At 44.0% G+C, this 19,658-nt stretch overlaps 1 protein-coding gene across 4 annotated transcripts in view; it reads right to left on the bottom strand.

Annotated features, from left to right (window-relative positions):
• Window positions 1-1,344: 1,344 nt before the first annotated feature.
• Window positions 1,345-19,658, bottom strand: part of Acly (ATP citrate lyase) — a 35,155-nt gene continuing 16,841 nt past the window's right edge. For 2 of the 4 annotated variants that reach the window (XM_015495713.2, XM_015495714.2), the window contains 15 exons: window positions 19,411-19,552; window positions 18,949-19,117; window positions 16,118-16,222; window positions 15,204-15,400; window positions 12,972-13,053; window positions 12,299-12,409; window positions 10,103-10,230; window positions 9,280-9,373; window positions 6,864-7,018; window positions 6,309-6,459; window positions 5,970-6,113; window positions 3,869-3,982; window positions 3,472-3,554; window positions 2,722-2,798; window positions 1,345-2,325 (listed from right to left, as the gene is read on the bottom strand). In XM_015495713.2, the coding sequence (XP_015351199.1) occupies window positions 2,231-2,325; window positions 2,722-2,798; window positions 3,472-3,554; window positions 3,869-3,982; window positions 5,970-6,113; window positions 6,309-6,459; window positions 6,864-7,018; window positions 9,280-9,373; window positions 10,103-10,230; window positions 12,299-12,409; window positions 12,972-13,053; window positions 15,204-15,400; window positions 16,118-16,222; window positions 18,949-19,117; window positions 19,411-19,552 (1,847 nt within the window). In that variant the 3' untranslated portion in view covers window positions 1,345-2,230. Of the gene's footprint in view, window positions 2,326-2,721; window positions 2,799-3,177; window positions 3,215-3,471; window positions 3,555-3,868; window positions 3,983-5,969; window positions 6,114-6,308; window positions 6,460-6,863; window positions 7,019-9,279; window positions 9,374-10,102; window positions 10,231-12,298; window positions 12,410-12,971; window positions 13,054-15,203; window positions 15,401-16,117; window positions 16,223-18,948; window positions 19,118-19,410; window positions 19,553-19,658 lie in introns of those variants that run through there. The other 2 variants (XM_048791403.1, XM_048791411.1) reach the window with 2 other exon arrangements.

The following is a 19,658-nucleotide window of genomic DNA, read 5'->3' as shown; positions in this document are numbered from 1 at the left end:
CGCCGCCGCGCCAGTATCCGCAGTCTCAGAACCGTGCGGCCATTCTAGTGCGACACAGAAGGATTCTGGGATTAAATAGTGGGCGCAGGCTCCCACCGACCTCGGGAGTGGATGGCTTTTTCCCCTCCTTGAGAGCCGCGCTTGCGCTTCACGTTTTGTGAAGTTAAAGCCACCTTGCCAGGCGTGGTAGCGCACCCCTGTAACCCCAGTGACTCGGGAGGCTAAGGGAGGAGGATCTCAGGGCGCCCTGTCTCGGAAGACTTGAGATGTAGCCCAGTGGTAAAGCACCCCCAGGTTAAGTCCGCAATACACACCATGCACAAAACACTTAAGCTACCTTGGTCCATCACCCAGTTAAACGTTCGGTCGTTACATGGGCTTTGTACTTAAAATGGCTTGGGAGTTTGATCCCCAACACTGCCAAAAATTAGTAAAATGGATTTGGAGAAAAATAATTTAAGCGGGAAAAGAAAGAAAAAGTGACCCTTGGCTAAATTGATAAGGGTGAACGGAATTATTGTTTTCTAAAAACTGGATGTTACCTAGTTTGAAAGGTCACAGTGAGGACTAAATGAGGTAATGCTCGAGTCAAATGTTTCAGTTCAGTTTCGCAATGGTTAAAAAGATGAATAAAAGCCATTTTGGGTTTTGAAGCAAAGGAGTGGTTCCATTTGATGTGTTTTGAAAAATCACTGGTGCCCCAGGCACGGTGGCCCGGTGGCACATGGCTGAGGCAGGAGGATTGCGAGTTCAAAGCCAGTCTCAGCAATGGTGAGGCGTTAAGCAGCTCAGTAAGACCCTGACTTGAAGTAAAATACAAGATAGGGCTGGGGATGTGGCTCAGTGGTTGAGTGCCCCTGAGTTCAATCCCCAGTACCCGCCCACACCACACACACAAATCACTGGTGTCTTTGTGGAGGATTATAGCAGAATCAAAAGGGAAATAAGGACAGAGACAGGGTCTGAGTTGCTTGGGCTATCCTCAAACACCAACTGCCCAGCAAAGCAGGTTTTATTCCTATTTTTCTTTTCAAGGGGTGGACTAAATCCGGGGTGGTTGTGTATACCTGCAATCCCAGGGGCTCAAGAGACTGAGGCAGGAGGATCACAAGTTCAAAGCCAGTCTCAGCAATTTAGGAAGACCCTATCTCAAAATAAAATAAAAATGGGCTGCGGAATGTGGCTAAGTGGTTGAGGGCCCTTGGATTCAATCCCTGATTGCCACCACCGCCCCCCCTGCAAAAAAAAAAAAAAGTGAACTAAAAATTTAAAACCAAATAGTACTGAATTAGTACAATTCGAAGGAATACAGATAAAAGAATATGGATGACATGAGACAGCGGCATGCTTTCATTGTTACTATATAGTTTATTTAAACGAAACTATAATAATAAAGAGAAGAGACAGATGGCAACTACCCAGCATCTCTGGATTATAGATGCAAAGTAACTGGGACGAGTCCTTGGACCCACACTTCAGTAACAGACAGACAAGTCAGCTGCATAAATACAGAGAACATAAGACATAAGACACAAGACATTCACAGCTTTTTGCTTGGCATTTCCATTTTAAACATATGTAGGTTACAACTTTACATTTTAAATTACTACTCCACGCATTTTTGACAATGGCAAAGGATGCAATGGTCCCACACACACCCCTCTCCCCATGTAAGCAGACCTTGACCTGTAATACAGAACATTTCTGTGGGGTGCTAAATAAATCCTTAACCCATAGAAAAAGATTCTTAAAAATCAAATTAATACAAATGTTCTTCATGTTATGAGGAGGAGGAAAGGGAAGAAGAAAAACAAGACATCAGGAGATACTTTAAATGTATAATATCTTGAAGTCTCATTCCCTTCCTCCAAGCAGGGAAAAATGTTTAACTGATAGAAAAAAGAAAGTGACATCATAACATCCTACAAGGAGGAAGAATACTATTCTGATGCTTCCATATAATAAATACAGCAGGTAGCAGGTAGCAGAGCAAAATGACACAAGTATTGGCTTGGTTTTTTTTATTTCTATGCTTATAAAAAAAAAATATTAAGCTTCTTTGTGTGGACTGAAAAGGCATTACCCATGGCTGTTGGTCTTTGGTGCCTGCATACCAGTGGCGGCTTACAATTCAGACCCATCCTATAGCAGGCTCCACTGCCAGCTGTCTGCATGCTATTTCCCAAGGAGTTCTTGTCTTCACTTTACAGTGCTAGGACTCCTGGCTTGGTTACATGCTCATGTGTTCTGGAAGAACATATGAAATATCGTCCCATGGATGACGATACAGCCCCTGCTTCAGTCTCTTCTGATCGAGATAGTGTCCTGAAATGGAGAAAATACATCTTTATGTTCATAGAGTCTGGAAGCCTGGTGAGGGGCAGAGGATGAGGGAGGGGGAAAAAAGTCTTCCTGACACAAAAAAAGGGCAGGCATAAAGAAATGGGGAAGTAAATTTGGATCCCACAGGTAAAACCAGCCACTTGGCAAAAGGGGAACTGTTATTTAATGCCATTTTCCTAGGCTAGCAATCAGAGCCCTTCCCAAGAATAAAGGAACAAGGGTAAAAATAAGGGGAATATTAAAGAAAGAAAGGATTAAGAATGACAATTAAGAAAAGTGTGACATCTCTGTTATAGATATTTACTACACAGGTAAGTGGTGCAGCTTAACTATGGGGGCTTAAAGGGAAAAAATTGCCTAAAACAACAGTAAACTCACCAATGAAGCCCATACTTCTTCCCAGCACAAAGATGCCATTGAGGGCTCCAATGTCAATGTATTCATCAGCTTCCTCCCTGCAACACACAATCAACTTGTAGTTTTAAAATGGCTCACATGACTGTCCTCCTCCAGGCACCCAGTAACTACTACTGCCTGGGGATAAGCAGCTCTTTGGTTTCAAAATGAAAAAGAAGTGCTCTGGGTGGTAGGGTTAGAGACAATATTTGTTTTCTTTTTATACCTCTTTATATTTATACTTTCTAAATTCTCTATCGTGAGCATACATTATTCATAATTGTGTATCAGGGGTTCACCTGATGCTTTGACTGTATCCCTTGTGGCTTTGAAACTTACATTTTTTTTTTCTTTTTCCCAACCTGCTTCTCCCTGATCTCCTCCCTTTCTCCTCCCTGATCTTATCTTCTCTGATCTCTGATCTTCTTTTCCCTAATCTTCTCCTCCCTCACATCACATTCTTCCTGATCTCTCCTCCCTAATCTCATTTTCTCTGAATCACCTCTTTTAAAAAACCCCTGTTCCTGCTGATGGGCAGAATCACAGCTTTTGGGACAGGAGCCCCCTGTGTTTCTCCTTTGCTAGCAAAGAAATAACCTGCCTTTTTCCTTTTTCTCAAAACCATGTCCTTGTTATTAGACTGGCATTGGGGACAAGGACCGAGCTGTCAGCAACGGTTGGGAAGAAAGAACAAAAATCAAAGCTGAAGAAGAAAATGGCTGCAGTGCTCACCGAGTAAAGGACCCACAGTTCCTAAGCATGTCTACAAACGCAACTCCGATGAAACCATCTACATTCAGGATAAGATTTGGTTTCTGGGAAGGCAAAAAATTCAAAGCATTTAACATCATTTCTCATTTTTTTTTAAATTTTGCACTGTTACTACTATTACTATGAGTTTTAAAATCACAAACTCTCCCATGTGCTGGAGACTGTGTCAGTTCAATTCCTAGTGTATAGTAAAGGACTCTATGGCTAGTACACACTTCTGTTGGTTCAATTTAGTTATGCAACAAAAATAAAAATTTCCAGGGAACCAGATTTTATTTTGAACATACAATCAAACTGCTTTCCATTTCCCCTAAGAAACTCACCCAGAAACACGAGTAGTGAATTTTCCCTTTATTACCTTTGAGGTGGTAATCTTCTCCACTTCCAGTGCGTAATCGAGCAGTGGAGTGGCAGGGAAGTGTTGTTTGACGTAATCTTTGAGGATCTGCACTCTCATGTCAGGGTTATTTATCTAAAAAATGGACCCAAAGTTATAGAGGAACCCACTCCAACACTGCTGTTAAGGGAAATGTTCATACTTGGGTCACAAATGGTCAGAGCCACACATCTTATTCTGGAAATGATTCTAGAACCTCATCCATGTGCACTATTCCACATAGCAGGGATTATGACACTGCTGTGGTGCTAAAGGTTTTTGAAGTCCACTCATGTCTCAAAATAAACATTTGTAGGTTCTTCTACATTACACGCCTTGGAGACATTCAAAAAGTTAGCCATGCAGTGTTAAGCAGGTGCTCCAACTGAAGACCTAGGTTCTAGCCACTAGGGCCTAGTCAAGCTAACAAGGTTTTACACTCAGGAAGTACACCTGACTCTTAAGTCAGGTGGCAAAGTATCCCCACAATCTGAGGAAAAACTCTAGACCTTTGATGAATGGAGTTAACCATCTCTTAAAAGACCCACACCTAGCCAGGCATGGTGGCACACACCTGTAATCCCAGCAGCTCAGGAGGCTGAGGCAGGAGGACTGCAAGTTGAAAACTAGCCTCAACAACTCAAAATAAAAAATAAAAAGGGGCTATGGATGTGGCTCAATGGTCAAATGCCACTGGGTTCAGTCCCTGGTACCAAAATCAAAACAAAACAAAACAAAAAACCCCACATCTGTCAGTGGGGAAGTGAAATGATTTAGGCACACAGCAAATCCCAATACCAGTAGCATCCTCCTTCAGCAAACCCACAGACTTCAGAAAGGATGGAGTCCAAGGCCTGAGTGCTGTAGAGCAGGTATAGCATGATCTTAAACAGAGGGCCTGAGCTGTAGATTAGAAAGGCGTGACCTGTTCAGAACCTGAGCAAAGTTCTGCAGGGCCTAGATGGAATGGTCCTTAGAGCTAAGGACCACCCCTGGCAGGTTCTAATATAGTCCCTGCTCATCAAGCAACCTCTGGATGTCTAAACTGAGGACTACCAAGCAATTAGATGCCTAGACGGGGGTGTCCTGGGTCACACACCTGACCCTCTTGTTTAATGTGATTCACACTCTTCACCTAGATCAATGAACTGTCCAACTAAATGAGGTTTCTGGAGTTACAGGGCCAAGGACTTACTAAGAAGCTGCCCCTACTTATAAGGCCCTAAGCAGCTGCCAACTATGTCTTCTTTCTCTTTTTTTGTACATGTAACATGTTACAGGGACATTCAGCCCTGAATGAGACAATATTAACTTTTAAATATTTATTGTTTTTCTCCACTTGTCTCTGCCAATTGAGCTTCCCTTGAAGTAATAATAATTATTTGTAATGAGGATTCATCCCAGAGGCACTCTATCACCGAGCTACTTCCCTAGCTCTTTTTATTTTTTATTTTGAGACCGGGTCTTGCTAAGTTGCTGAGACTGGTCTGAACTGAACTTGTAAGTCTCCTGAGCTGCTGGGATTATAGGCACCATGTTTGTGTTGATATTTATGAGTTTCCTACCCCATATTAGGTGCACCCATCTGAAACACGATGGAAAATAAAACAGAGCAATTTCCAAGTGGAAGTGTTAGAGCCTTCCCACTGATCTGCCATTACCACTTTCCTTCTGAAATGAGACCCAAGAAGGGGTGCTCTGCAGTACAGAGAACAGAGCGGCTCCTAACCTGGAGCACATGTAATGTGAACAAAAAATAAACCTTTGCCCTTGTAGGCCACTGAGATGTGTGGAGTTGTTTGCCACTGAGGCAAGAGGCATTATCAAGCATAAGGCCACCGACAGGTTTCTTTAACCCACACACCCCACCTCTTTTTTTTTTTGGTACTGAGGATTGAACCCAGGAGTGCTTCACTACTAAGCCACATCCCTAGATCAGCTGCCTTATACTTGGCATCTGCTGACATATCCATAGCTTTTAGCTTTTGCAACTTAGGAGCATGGGTGTTTTCACTAAACCAATCACCTCCTGTCACCTCCCATCCTATAGTTCCACCCCCTATTAAGTAGATAGATAACTTACAGATTTCACTCGATGGCCAATACCCATAATCAGTTTTCCTTCCTTCTTCATCTTGTTCACAAACTCCATGGGGATAATGCCACTGTCAAAGGCCTTACTGAACATCTTGGCTGCTGCATCCAAAGCACCCCCAAACCGATCCCCCTATAGTAGAAACAAGCACATCCTGCCCTTAGCTTTAAGTTATCTTCAACTTCACAAACCAATCCAGGACGCCTGAACAGCCCCAGTCCAGGGTTTTACACTCAGTGGATCCTTCTAGGACCCTGTTGCAGTCTAGCAGCCAGATGTCAAAGCCCAATGTCCTTCCTGTTCTCCTCCCAGAATGACAATACTTACAATGGTGAGCAGCCCCGAAGTTAGGCTGGAGACAAGGTCCTTCCCAGCCCGGGCACAGATGATGGTGTTGTGGGCCCCAGAGACAGCTGGCCCATGATCAGCTGTCACCATCAGACACATTTCAATGAACTGGCAAGAGTATTTGGGCAACCTAGAGGATATACAGACGCATGGAGAGGAGAGATGGAATAAAGGCCAAGTAGCCACAAGGCCACACTCCCATTCTCCCATCTCCCCAGACAAATGGCTCAAATTCGAGAAGGGTAATTCCCTTGCAATCAAGTCTCATGCCAACTCCAAGGCATAACCTCTGGACTTCTCTGTTATCAAATGCTACTTTTAAGACACAGTTAGCAATGAGGGTTTAAAATCTATTTCTTCAGCCATTTTTAGCATGTCTCTAAATAAAATACAAAATAGGGCTGGGGATGTGGCTCAGTGGTTGAGTGCCCGAGTTCAATTCCTGATATAAAAAAAAAAAGAAGATTGACCCTAGACACACTACTCAAGCTGTCCCAGCCCCACTCTTTTGATAGGGTAAGGTCACTAACTCACCTTCTTTGGAACCAGAGGAGGCCAAGGACCCCACCAATGCCCATCTCTTCCTTGAAGACCTCAGTGATGGGCATGCCTGCATAGATGAGCTCCTGTCCTCGCTCGTCACAGATGCTGGTCATAAATGAGGCAGGTTTGCGGATCAAACCCAGCTCCTGAGCAGAAATAAGGAAGAGGAAGATAGGGCTATGGTGACCACCATAGATTTCTGTAGCTCCACCATCTGTGCTCTCAGAACTGAAGTGTCCCAAGCATGATTTGGCCACTCTGGTAGCCAAGCAACAATTCCCAAAGTTCCCAAGGACTAAGTGCAAAAGCCCTCTGATTAGACGACATGCAGTATAGAAAACAGGGCACCACACCTGGTACCCTACCCACTTGACACTGGCACAAGTTCCAACCCTTACTGAGCATTTGCTGGGCCAGGCGGCGCACTAGGCGGTTTACATCCACTGGTTCATTTTAACTTCACAAAGCAGAATCATTCCTTCTATTACAGCAGAGGAAACCAGGCTGAGGCTCAGTAACCAGCCAAGCTCACTTGGCTAAGAAACTGAAGCAGGAACCTCAAAGAAGATCTTTAAAACACTTCAGATATAGCTGCAAACACCCCACCAAGAATGTATTGACACACAGAGCTGTAGAAATGGTGGAATGCCCTCTCAACCTGTTCTTTACTAAGATGAAAAGGACTGAACTCATGAACTCCCCATCCTCTTCCTCTGCCTCCTGAGTCACTAGGATTACCAGAGTGTGTCACCACACCTAGCGAACAATTTAATAAACCTGATACTATTCAACTGCCTAAAGAAAGGCTTTATCAGTTTCCACTCATATCAATAATGGATGAATGCAAGAGTTTTCTCACACCTGTATAAACATAATTTATCATCAAATAATTCAATCTTTGCAAACCTATTAGGGGAAATTGGTATCAGTTTTATTTTGGTTCCTTTCATAAAGTGAAGTGGTACATTTTTTTTCATGTTGAAAAGACATTTCCTACCTATGTTTACCCCCCTCCACCTTTTTAAAAATATATACATATATGGGACTGGGATTGTGGTTCAGCGGTAGAGTGCTCGTCTAGCACGTGCGAGGCCCTGGGTTCGATCCTCAGCACTACGTAAAACAAATAAATAAAATAAAGGTATTGTGTCCAACTACTTCTAAAAAAAATATTAATATATATACACATATATATTTATACCTTTATTTTATTTATTTATTTTTATGTGGTACTGAGGATCGAACCCAGGGCCTCACACGTGCTAGACGAGCACTCTACCACTGAGCCACAAGCCCAGCCCCCCCCAATATATATATTTTTTTAATTGTCAATGGACCATTATTTTATTTATTTTTTTTATATATAGTGCTGAGAATCAAACCCAGTGCCTCACATGGGTTAGGCAAGCACTCTACCACTGAGCCACAACCCCAGCCTGTGCACATAGTAAGCAAGCACTCTATCATGAGCTACATTCCAAGCCCTTTCTATTTTATTTTGGGACAGGGTCTCATTAAGTTCCCCAGGCTGGCCATGAACCTGTGATCCTTTTGCCTTAGCCTCCCAAGTAGTTGGGAATACAGGTATGCTCCAGTGGTCACAGGATCTTTTTTTTTTTTTTTGGTACTTGAGATTGAACCCAGGGGGAATTAACCACTAGCCACATCCCCAGGTCTTTTTTATTATTTTATTTAGAGATAGTGTCTTGCTAAGTTGCTAAGGCTGGCTTTGAACTTGTACCCTTCCTACTCAGCCTCCAGGGACACTGGGATTATAGGTGTGTGCCACTATACCTGGTGGTCATTGGATCTTTTAACATTTACTCCTAAGAGTCCTTGTATATCAAGAATATTGGCCAGGCACAGAGGCACACACCTGTAATCCCATAAGCTTGGGAGGCTAAGGCCTTATATGACTTAGAAAGACTCTATCTCAAAATAAAAAAAGGGCTGAGGATATGGTTCAGTGGTTGAGTATCCCTGGGTTTAATCCCTGGTACCCCCCCCCCCAAAAAAAAAAATATTGGCTCTTCATCTATGCCCCATAGACAATTAGGCAGAGTGATCTATCAACTTCAACCCTAAAATCCCTTACCAAATGCAAAACATTTCTAAAGGACATTATTGCCCCAGCACCCTCTGTTTCCTCATCAAGTGACAGATGTGGGAGACACAGGTTGCCCAGGCCCTGTGGGACCTATATTTGTTTTACTCATCTCACAAGCTCCAGCAACAGGCAGTGGGCAAAGTCCAAGATTTAATCACCGAGGTTTCTTCTAAGTGAGAGGTAACATCATTGCTTTTTAACTAGTTGAGAGGGCCTTGAAAGGCCAAATCAATTTAAAACCTACCCCACTGGTCCCCCAAGTTTCCCCTACCCTCACTGCTAGGGATCCCAGGCACCTACCCTGGCCCAGGAGTAGTCCATGGGCACTGTCGGGGGTGGCACCTCTTGGGCAGGAATGATGACTCCTTTGGCCACAAGATCTTCATACACAGACCTACGAGGGAGAAAGAGGCAGGGAACAACATTCATTCCTGCAGATTTTATAGATTAATAAATCTGGGCTCCTCTGTCTAACACCACAGGCCACCTCAGCTGTCAGTGGTTCATGTCACAGGTTGGATTATGAGAATAAGTGAAGAAAAGTGCTGGCCAGGACTGTCCTCACTCCTCTGCTCCATATCTCCTCAGGATGGGGCTTGATAGAAAGCTGGATCTGGGTCCAACAAAGGACAGGGGGGAGCAGAGCCAAACTTAGGAGGTAGAAGAAGAGACAATGGGATCTCCAACAACTTTTTTGGTGGTACCGGGGACTTAACTCAAGAGCACTAAACCATTGAACTACATATCCCCACTTTTTAAAATTTATATTTTTTACTTTGAAACAGTAAGTTGCCAAGGATGGCCTTGAACTTATAATCCTCCTGCCTCTATTCTTGAGCCCAACAACTTAGCAATCAGAGGAGATACATTTCCATGCTTATCTCTCATTTATAGCCACCAACTTCTGGTCAAGGCTGTGGGCTCAGAAACTGGACCTGCTGCTCTAAATCAAAACAACAAAAGCCAAGAGAACAATGATCTTGCACTGTCCACACAGTTGTGCTAAATGCCTGAAAGGGACCAGAAACAATCAGATGCCCCAACGTTATAGAAGAGCCTGTTGTCCTCAAGAGGGGCTTGGAAAGGGTGGGGGAGGCCAGACTCTTCCTGAAGGTCCACTTACTGGATGATTTCTCCAAGTTCATCAAAGCTTCGGGGCACAAACACGCCTGCCTCCTTCAAAGCCTGGTTCTTGGCTACTGCTGTTTCAGAAGCCTGGTTGGCACAAGCTCCGGCATGGCCAAACTGGACCTGAAGGCAAAGGACAACAGCTTCACTGGGCTTCTTAATCCCCCAAGGGAGAAAAAAGGGTACCAGGAAACATCAGCGCTGATCACAGCTGGCCTGTGCTAAACAGTTTCTACAAATCACTCCATTTGAGCTTTAAGAATGCTCACTAAGCTTGCAGGATGGATGACTCCCATATTATAGAGGAGGAAATGAGGCACAGCTCAGGAGCTTACTTGAGATCACATGGCTAACATACACTGAAGCCAGGGTACAAAGCCCAGGCCAATTCCAGAATAACCTTCTTCATACTAAGCCACATCCAGCTTCCTCTGGGGCAGTCAGTGGTCAGGGGCATGGGAAACATGGCTTAGTTTTGAGCAATACGTGAGAAATAAGATTAAAAATTGGCAATCTTGGCCTAGCTGAGCTCAGACAGTCTCATTGTCTCATTCTACTTTTATAAAACATGCACCAACATTTTTCTTAAAAACCTCAGAAGATATCATGCAAAAATATAAATTTCCAGCCTCTTTAAAAAAAGTCACATTTTCCACCTGTAGCCCTGTATCTCCACATAGCAACAACCACGTGGAGCCAATCGGCAACTGCCCCCTTGTGTTAGAGTGAGCACTGAGGTAAGATCAAATCCAGGGGAACACAGAAGAGAGCAAGAGAAGAAAGGCCCATCAAGTCACATGGTAACTGTCTTTAATCAAATGATGAGGAAAATAAACTATCCTAAACATCTGGTACAAAACCCTGACTCAGGGTGGGGTACAGTGGGCAATCTTAACATTCAACCTGTACAAACATCATTTGCACTTTCTTTTCCTTTGTTTTTTTTCTTTTTTTGATGGCACTGAGGATTGATCCCAGAGGTCCTCTACCACTGAGCTATATGCCCAGTCCTTTTAATTTTTTGAGATAAGGTCTCATTAAGTTGCCTAGGCTGATTTGGAACTTTTGATGCCTCAGCCTTCTTGGTCACTGGAATTACAAGGTGTGCACCACTGTGTTGGCCCCATCCTACCCTTTCTTGTAATTTGATTCACCTCATTCCTTTCATGCCTGCCCAGTTTTCCTTCATGGGGCTGTAACATGATAACACAGCCCGATGAGCATTTAGGTTCTTTCCATCTTTTGCCATTACCACATGGCAGTGGGCATCCTTAGACTTGGAAATATTTTGCATGCATGCCCATAGGGCAAATGTGCAGAAATGAAATTACTCCTTTGAAGGAGATGTGCATTCTAAAACTGGATACAAACTGCCAGTTGGAGGTAGGCAGGAATCTGATGGGGAAAGGTCAGCTTTCTAGGGAGAAAGAATAGTGTGACCAAGGCTTGCTAGTAGGAAACACTTCAAGTTTACAACTTGTCATTGCTGTAGGAAGCCTTGAAGGCCAACTTTCCTCTCTATACATATACAGCACACTAAGGTAAGGCTTTATGTCCACAGGCTATTCCACAACACTGATGAACTAATTGCTGATAAGTTCTTATGTGATGAACCATCTCAAGATACAGAACTTGTCTAAGCTGCATCATAGGGGCTGCTCAAGTGTGGCCCCAGCAGAAATCAAACAGTTCAGCTTAGCAGAGAGCAAAAGCTCAGACAATGTTTGTATTTGACACCTAATATATATATGCTGCCAGGCACTTTCACATGCATTATGTCATTTTAACACAGCAAGCACAAGCCCCTTTTCCTATCCAGCCTCTCCAACATGGTGTCCCTACCAGGCCCCTCCCCAGCTGAATCTATGTCCTCTTCCTCCTCAGCCTCTTGCACTGGCCCTAAATGCCATTCATGCATCACCTTCTCATCTAAGCCTCAACTCCTGCAGACAGCAAGTAGGGACTCGAGAGTTCTGTGTGGATCTTAATCTGCTGATGAGAATGTCTCTTCCAAGTGGACATAAGCTCCCGGAGAGCAGGGCCCGTCTGGGCTTTGTAGTACCCAAGCCAGTAAGGCACATTTACTGATGGAGCTAGCTGCTTAATGCAATGACCACATAGCTCCCCTCAAACCCTCCCTCTTGCCCCCACTCCACACCCATTTGTGACCTGGAACAGGGAACCACCATACCTCAGAGGAGAACATGGTGGCACACGTCCCAATGCACCAACAGACCACTGGCTTGGTAAGGCGGCCCTCCTTGATGCCCCGACAGATCTTATATTCCTCAGTGCCTCCTATCTGCCAAGGAATAGAAAATTAGAAAAGTCCACAAGTTAGTGGAGCTCGTCCTGAATCATTCCAGGACCAGCACTACAATAGGAAAAATTGCCCCAAATCATGCAGGGGACAAAAGTCACTTGTGTCCTAAGATATACAACTTAGCTACAAAAATGGGAGTATGTAAGCCTTGGCCAAATGACAGAAAGTTTAGACTGGGGAGAGTCAGCCTGAAAGAAGGGAGGAATTCCAAAGAGCATGATTTTTCAGAAACATCATGGAGGAGCCAACAGTGACAACCTCTGGGCTGTGTCTCCGGAGTATGACTGACAAGAAACTGTGACCTTTGGTACACACAACCAAAATGCTTGGATTTTTAACTAAAAAATGCTTGACTCTAAAAAACTTGAGATTATGCATTATTTCTACAATCATAAAAAAATTGGAGGGGGTAATTGGGGGTTATATCTCAGTCATAGAGCATTTGCCTAGTATATGCAAGGCTCTGGGTTTGATCCTCAGCACAGAATGTTTTAAAAGGGGGGTGGGGAGGGGTGGGGAGTAATTTAAAATCCTAACTCACCTCTCCAAGAACCACAATCATTTTGACTCCTGGAGTGTCCTGGTAACGTAACACGTGATCCATGAATGTTGAGCCGGGGTACCTGATGACAGCAGGGAGGACAGAGAGGATCAGAAGGTGGTCTGGAAAGGTCTAAGCAGATATGTGAAGCACCCCTGTATATACTGGAGACACTGATTTTTTTCAAGAGTGTGGATGTCCATTGAGGTTTAGAGAAGCCCCAGGAATAACGGAGGTGGGAGAAAGTGGCAAGGTAGCAAATATCACAGACAAGAGAACTAGAGAAAGTAGTGGAGTTAGTTTGCAGAGGAAGAGACGGGGCACAGAATAAGCCTACAAAAAAGGTTCATTCAGCAGTATGAGATGAGAAGCACATGTGTGGTGGTTTTCAACTACATCCACAAATTTGTAGGAAAAAGTAGAACCAGATACCTTTGTTTTGGAACATGGGTCAGATTTACATTCTCATGAACAAAAGATGGCAGGGTATTCCATGACACAGAATTCCAAGACTAGGTTATAAGAGTGTCTTGGGGGGAGGGGGCTGAGGTTGTATGTAGCACATGCCTCTCATGCATCAGGCACTGAGTTCTATCTTCAGCGCCACATAAAAATAAATAAATAAAGATACTGTGTCCATCTACAACCAAAAAATTATTTTAAAAAAATTTTAAAAGAGCGTCTTGGGGGCTGGAGTTGTGGCTCAGTGGCAGAGCACCTGTCTCACACATGTGAGGCACTGGGTTCAATTCTCAGCACATTAAAAAAAGAAAGAAAGAAAGAAAAATAAAGGTATTGTGTCCATCTACCAAAAAAAAAAAAAAAAATAGTGTGTCTGGCACTCTCTCTTAAATTGCTCAAGAGAAATCACTCACTGAGAGGAGAGTGCCAGTCCTTAGATAGCTGCCAGGTCCTCAGGACACTCACGAAGCCCAAAGAATAGCCAATCAGCTAGTTATGTGAAAGAGCCATCTCCAACTATAGGCAAGCATTCATCCAGCAGCCTGCAGCCCTGCTGACAACTACAACTTCATGAACTGCCTGCCCTACTGAGCTTCTCCTGAATGCTGAACCACGGAAACCTCAAGAATAAGTATTTATCATTGCTTGAAGCCATTTTGCTTGGGAGCAAATTTTTTTTTTAACATAGCAATAGATAATTAATCTATTTAGTTCATGTGAAGCCATGTTCTAGGATGGCAGGTTGTTGCTGAAATTTCTAGCCCCCCTCCTTTTTTTACAGTACTGAGGATTGAACCCACAGCCTCACACATGCGAGGCCAGTGTTTCACCACGGAGCTACAGCCCCTGCAGTTCTATATACTTTTTCTATTTTCTAATGTCAGAAGAGTTTGCAAGAGAAGTAGCTCTGTGTGCTTTCCACACCTTCAAGAGCATTATATGTCCAAGGGGACAGTACAGCAAGCAGCATTTTCTAGACTTCTATGATGTGAAACCTTTGGTCAGGGACTACCCAAGGACTAGCATTCCCTTCTGACCACCCCCCTAAATCTGCAGCAAAAGTCCTTCCTATGGGTATCCTGTCTGACACGAAGAGCCAGGGAGATGGACAAAGTGAAGCACTCTCCCAACAGCTTTTGGTTTTTTCAGCCAGACAGCAGCAGTGGTAGGAATAGCAACAAAAATAAACATCAATGGTTAGTATTATGGACTAGTGTCAGGCATTACTCCGCATCACTCTACTGATGATCTATTGATCATCATTCCCACTAACAACAATGATGATACTCCCATTTAATACAATTAACATTTTCTGAGCACCTACTAAGTATCAGGCCATGTGTTAGCTACTTTAAGTACCTCACTTAGCCCTCTGAGCAACCCCATGAGGTGGGAGCATTTATTTGACCCATTGAGAGGTAAGGATGGTGGCAGTCTAGGGAGATCAAGTGACCTGCCTAGGACACCTGCCGAGAAACAGGAAACTGGGATTTGAACTCCTCAGGTCTTTGATTTCAGAACTGGTTCTCCTAACCCCTGCACTCTGCTGCCTCCCTCTGGCTGCATTTTAGAACCAAAAGAAGGAAAAAAAAGGAATTACATCAAAAGCCCTGAAACACCTTTAAAAACCCATTTCCCTATATTTTCTGATTTTGCAATTCAGTCAGCACTGAGGCATGAGTAGAAAAATCTCTTTTTTGGACTTAAGCAACACCCCTCAATGGCCAAGTCTCACTGTGGGAGGCCCCTCCCTGGCCTCCAGCTCATTACCTGTCCCCACCAATGGCCACACCCTCGTAGACACCATCCGTGGTCCGGGAGATGATGTTGTTGAGCTCGTTGGACATGCCTCCAGAGCGTGAGACGTAGGCCACGCTGCCAGGGCGGTACAGTTTGGAGGCCAAGATGTTGTCCAGCATCCCGCCTGTATTCCCAATCTTAAAGCACCCTGGCTTAATGCCCCCAACCTGCAGGGACAGAAAGGAGATCAGGGAGGAAGGTTCCTTCTTGACCACAGGGTACAGGGGAATCGGTTATCCCCCATATTACCTGCCTAGCCCCCCTGGCCAGACTGGGGAGAAAATGGCTGAGAGAATTAACATCTGCTTATGGAGTTCCCTGCTTAGGAAGAATCTCTTTTTTTTCTTGAGACACTATATAGAAAAAAAAAAGCTTTTCTGGTTAAAAAGAGTCACTGCCCTTACTCCAGAGGGCCATGTACCCAGCAGAGGTGTACAGCAGAGCTGGGCCTCGCCATACACCATCATGTCCTGCCTTTGAGATAAAGATCCCTTGTTTAGTTCAACTCCTAGCTTCAAATTTTAAAGCAACAACTAAGGAAAACAAAATATTCACAAAGCAGTTTTTTCTTATGTGAAGACCTTTAGGTCAAAAGTAAGGCTTCCAGGTGGCCTTCTCTTCTGTTTATAGTTAAAAGAATAATCAAAGACTATGCTATGGTTATAAATAAACACTAACTGTCCCCCGCCTCCCCAAAGTTTTCCATCCGCCCCTTAGAACTATAAAGGTGATGGCCTGTGGAGTTTTACTTTCAAAACTAACTGAAATTGAATTAACTCCACAAGTACTCCCCAATCTTCCCAGTCTAGGAGAGGGACATAAGAATAAAAACTTAAGTTTCCTAAGGACCTCAAGTTTAAAGGCTTTCTAGAGGGTACACTCACAGTGGCAGGTCCGATAATGGTCACTCCCTTCTGGTCTGCCTTCTTGATCAGCTTCCTCGTAAGAGCCTCAGGGATGCCTTCTGCTATGATGGCGATGGTCCGGATCTAAAGGATAAGAACAGGGCCTTCCTGTGAACTCTTCACCCCAGACAGGCAGCAAGGCAGCATAGTTCAAGGGCTCATCGCATGACAAATCAATGCATCTCCTTCCCACAGGTGTCTTTGCCTACCCTGATTGCTCTAACCCCCTCCCCAAAGGAGGCACTGGGTAGAGAGTGTCGCAAATATTTAGTAAATGAGCAGAAGCAAATGTTTCCAAGACCCTACTACATTCTCTCACCTCAACTCTCAGATCCCTACCATTTCTTGTGCCTACCCAGAAAACAGCTGTCTCTGGTTTTTGCCTGGTACCTGCTCAGTCTTCACCATGTCACTGCAAGGGCAAGGCCTGTGAGTGAAAGAAGCTGCTTCCACACACAGCCCAGAGAGTGGGTTGAAGAAGCAACCCAGAAGGGGTTGGATCCGAGAATAATCTCTGGCTCTGGACCAGAGGCCAGAAGACTTCTTGTAAAGGGTCAAGATCATAGTTTAGCTGGGCATGGTGGCACACATCTGTAATCCCAGCGGCTCAGGAGGCAGAGGCAGAGGATCTTGAGTTCAAAGCCGGCAACTTAGTGAGGCCCTAAGAAATCAGTGAGACCCTGTCTCTAAATAAAATACAAAAAAGGGCTGGGGATATGGCTCAATGGTTACGAACCCCTGGATTCACTCACCAGTACCAAAAGAATATCATAGTTTAGCCGGAAGTGGTGGCACATGCCTATAATCCCAGCAGCTTTTTTTTTTTTTTTGGAGACAGTGTGTTGTTAATTTGCAGAGGCTGGCCTCAAACTTTCGATTCTCCTGCCTCAGCCTACTGAATCAGGATTATAGGCATGTGCCATTATGCCTGGTGCTGGCTGGTTTTTTTTTTCCCACTTTTTTTATTGGTGCATTTTAGTTTGGCTGTGTTTTGACAAAACTTTATTTACAAGAACAGGTGATGAACTAAGTTGTGCCTCAGGCAATAGTTTGCCCAAGTCTGTTCTAATCTTTAAAAAAGCAATTCATTTTCTTTTCATGTCATCTGATTATCAAAATAATTTGTTTTCTAGTCATAAACTAGAATAAGCCAATCTATGGGATCAGATAAAAAAGAATCAATACCCTAATCTATAAAGAGCTTTTACAAAACAGCAGACAACCATCCAAAAGAAAAAAAAGGGGAGGAGGGCAAGTCACAGAAAACAAATGACCAAACAGGATTCTCTCAACAGTTTGGCTCTGGGTCCTACATTAATTCTAACAGAAGAAAAACAGATTCAAAGTCTATATTTTAAAATTCAGGGTTGCAGAATAAAACATCATGAATTCAGTGATGATTATGTTTAAATATTAAGTTTATTCTTGCTGTCAAAACCAACAAAAACAAAAATTGAATGATCATTTGAGTTTGCGATCAAAAAAAAAAAAAAAGAAAAAAAGAAAAAGAAATGGCCAATTTTTAAAATACTCCTCTTAGTTAATAACCAAAAACATGCAGCTGGGGGGGCTGGGGTTGTGGCTCAGTGGTAGAGTGCTTGCCTAGCATGTAGGAGGCACTGGGTTTGATCCTCAGTGCCACATAAAAATAAAAATATTGTATCCACCTAAAACTAAAAAAAAACATGCAGCTGGGTGCAGTGACATATACCTGTAATCCAGCTACTCAGCAGGCTAAAGCAGGAGAATGGCAAGTTTGAGGCTAGCCTCTACAACATCTTGAAACCCTGCCTTAAAATTAAAAATTAAAAGGGGGGGGGGGGATGAGAATGTAGCTCTGGTACTGGTTTTAATCCCTAGCATTGCAAAAATAAAGAAAGGAAGGAAGGAAAGATGGGCTGGGGGTGTAGCTCAGTGGTAAAGTGCCTGTGTGGGTTATCTGAGGGTCTGTGTTCTCGGTGGTGGTGGTAAAGCATAGGCAAATTATGGGGTTAGGAATACAACTCAGTAGTAGAGAACTTGCTTAGCCTTAGCATACACTGTTTTGATCCCTAGTGCCAAAAAAAAAAAAAAACAGAGTGTGTGTGGAAAAAAATGCTAATTAAATAGAATACCTATTAATTTTGACAAATGTTTAATGTTGACAAGAGGAAGGGGACAAGGTGTACTACCAATAGGAGTTGACACCACTACATCTTTCCCAGATGTCAGGATGGATCAGAGGCTTCCAACCTGTACATTCTGATGTAGAAATTTATGTTAGGAGACTAATTAAGGATATATGTAAATGTTAACCCAAGATGTTCATCACAAGACTTGGAAAGGCAAAAACAATGCTACCAACATGTTATCTACTGATGTGGAAAGAGTAACTGAAGAATGATTATACACTAGCTAGGTGCAATATTACTCCATTTGTTCAAAATCCAAAAAAGTTGTAGAAAAGGTGTAAATAATGTTAGCAGCCATGTTTCTAGGATGTGATAATTAAAAGTACTTAAATTTGTTTCTATGATGAATATGTAATACTTTTACATTAAGCCAGTATTTCTGACCCCATTTTTTCAGCCAGTTTTGGATAGCACAAGAGAAGATCTGATGGGAGATTTAAGGCTGGAACTGGCCCTTTGTAAGTCTACATAAGCAGCCCCTATCTGGCCTAACCTGATTTCTGAAAACACCCAAACACTGGCCTCTCCCAATTCCCAACCCTTCTGTCTAAGTCCATAACTGTGGACACCATTCCAGAGTCATCCCGCTACCCTACTCCAACGCCTCCTCCCTGCATCCCCCAGAGCCCTGCTATCTACCTGTGCATAATTCATGGTCTCCATGGTGCTGTCATAAGCAGAGCGGAGAGAGGCAAAGTTGATCAGCACATCTACCTCTGGGTGCTTCTTCATGGCATCGGCCATGTTCTTGAAGACAGGGATCAGGATCTCCTTATGTCCCCAGTAAAATTTCTGCTTGTGGTCCCCACTGTGAGACAGCAAAAGAAGGGTTAGGACACCCTCAACCAGTCAGGACTGGTGAGGGGGAAACTAAGGGGAGGAACTTCACCTAGAAAGAGAACAGGCATGGTCTCAAAGATTCTCCATCTAAAGGGGAAAGATCCCCCAGAAATACTAACTGCCTCAGTCTCTGGGAGGTACAAGCCCTTCCCCCACAAAGGCCAGAAACTAGTTGACCCCCCCCCCGGCTTGTCTCAAAGGGAGAGAGGAGGCATCCTACTGGTTAACCATCTCTATGCTATCTGCCTGGGCATGACTCACGTGAATGGGTAGACCATGGCGGCCACTGAGGGCTCATCCCGGGAGCACACGTAGTCAAAGTCCAGCATGCCTTGCACGGCCCGGGTCTGCATGCCCCACACGATGGCCTTGGTGTGGCGGCTGAAGAGGGTGGCACTCTTTCCTGGTGGGCAAAGACACAGCGAGTGCACCCAGAATACACTGCCAGGAGACCTCCAAGGGCATGGGCTGCCTGCGAGACCCGTCTGTGCCCCAAGTCCAGGATGGTG

This window comes from Marmota marmota, unplaced genomic scaffold (assembly GCF_001458135.2).
Source record: "Marmota marmota marmota unplaced genomic scaffold, marMar, whole genome shotgun sequence".
NCBI lineage: Eukaryota > Metazoa > Chordata > Mammalia > Rodentia > Sciuridae > Marmota > Marmota marmota.
This window is presented reverse-complemented; position numbering and strand designations above follow the sequence as displayed.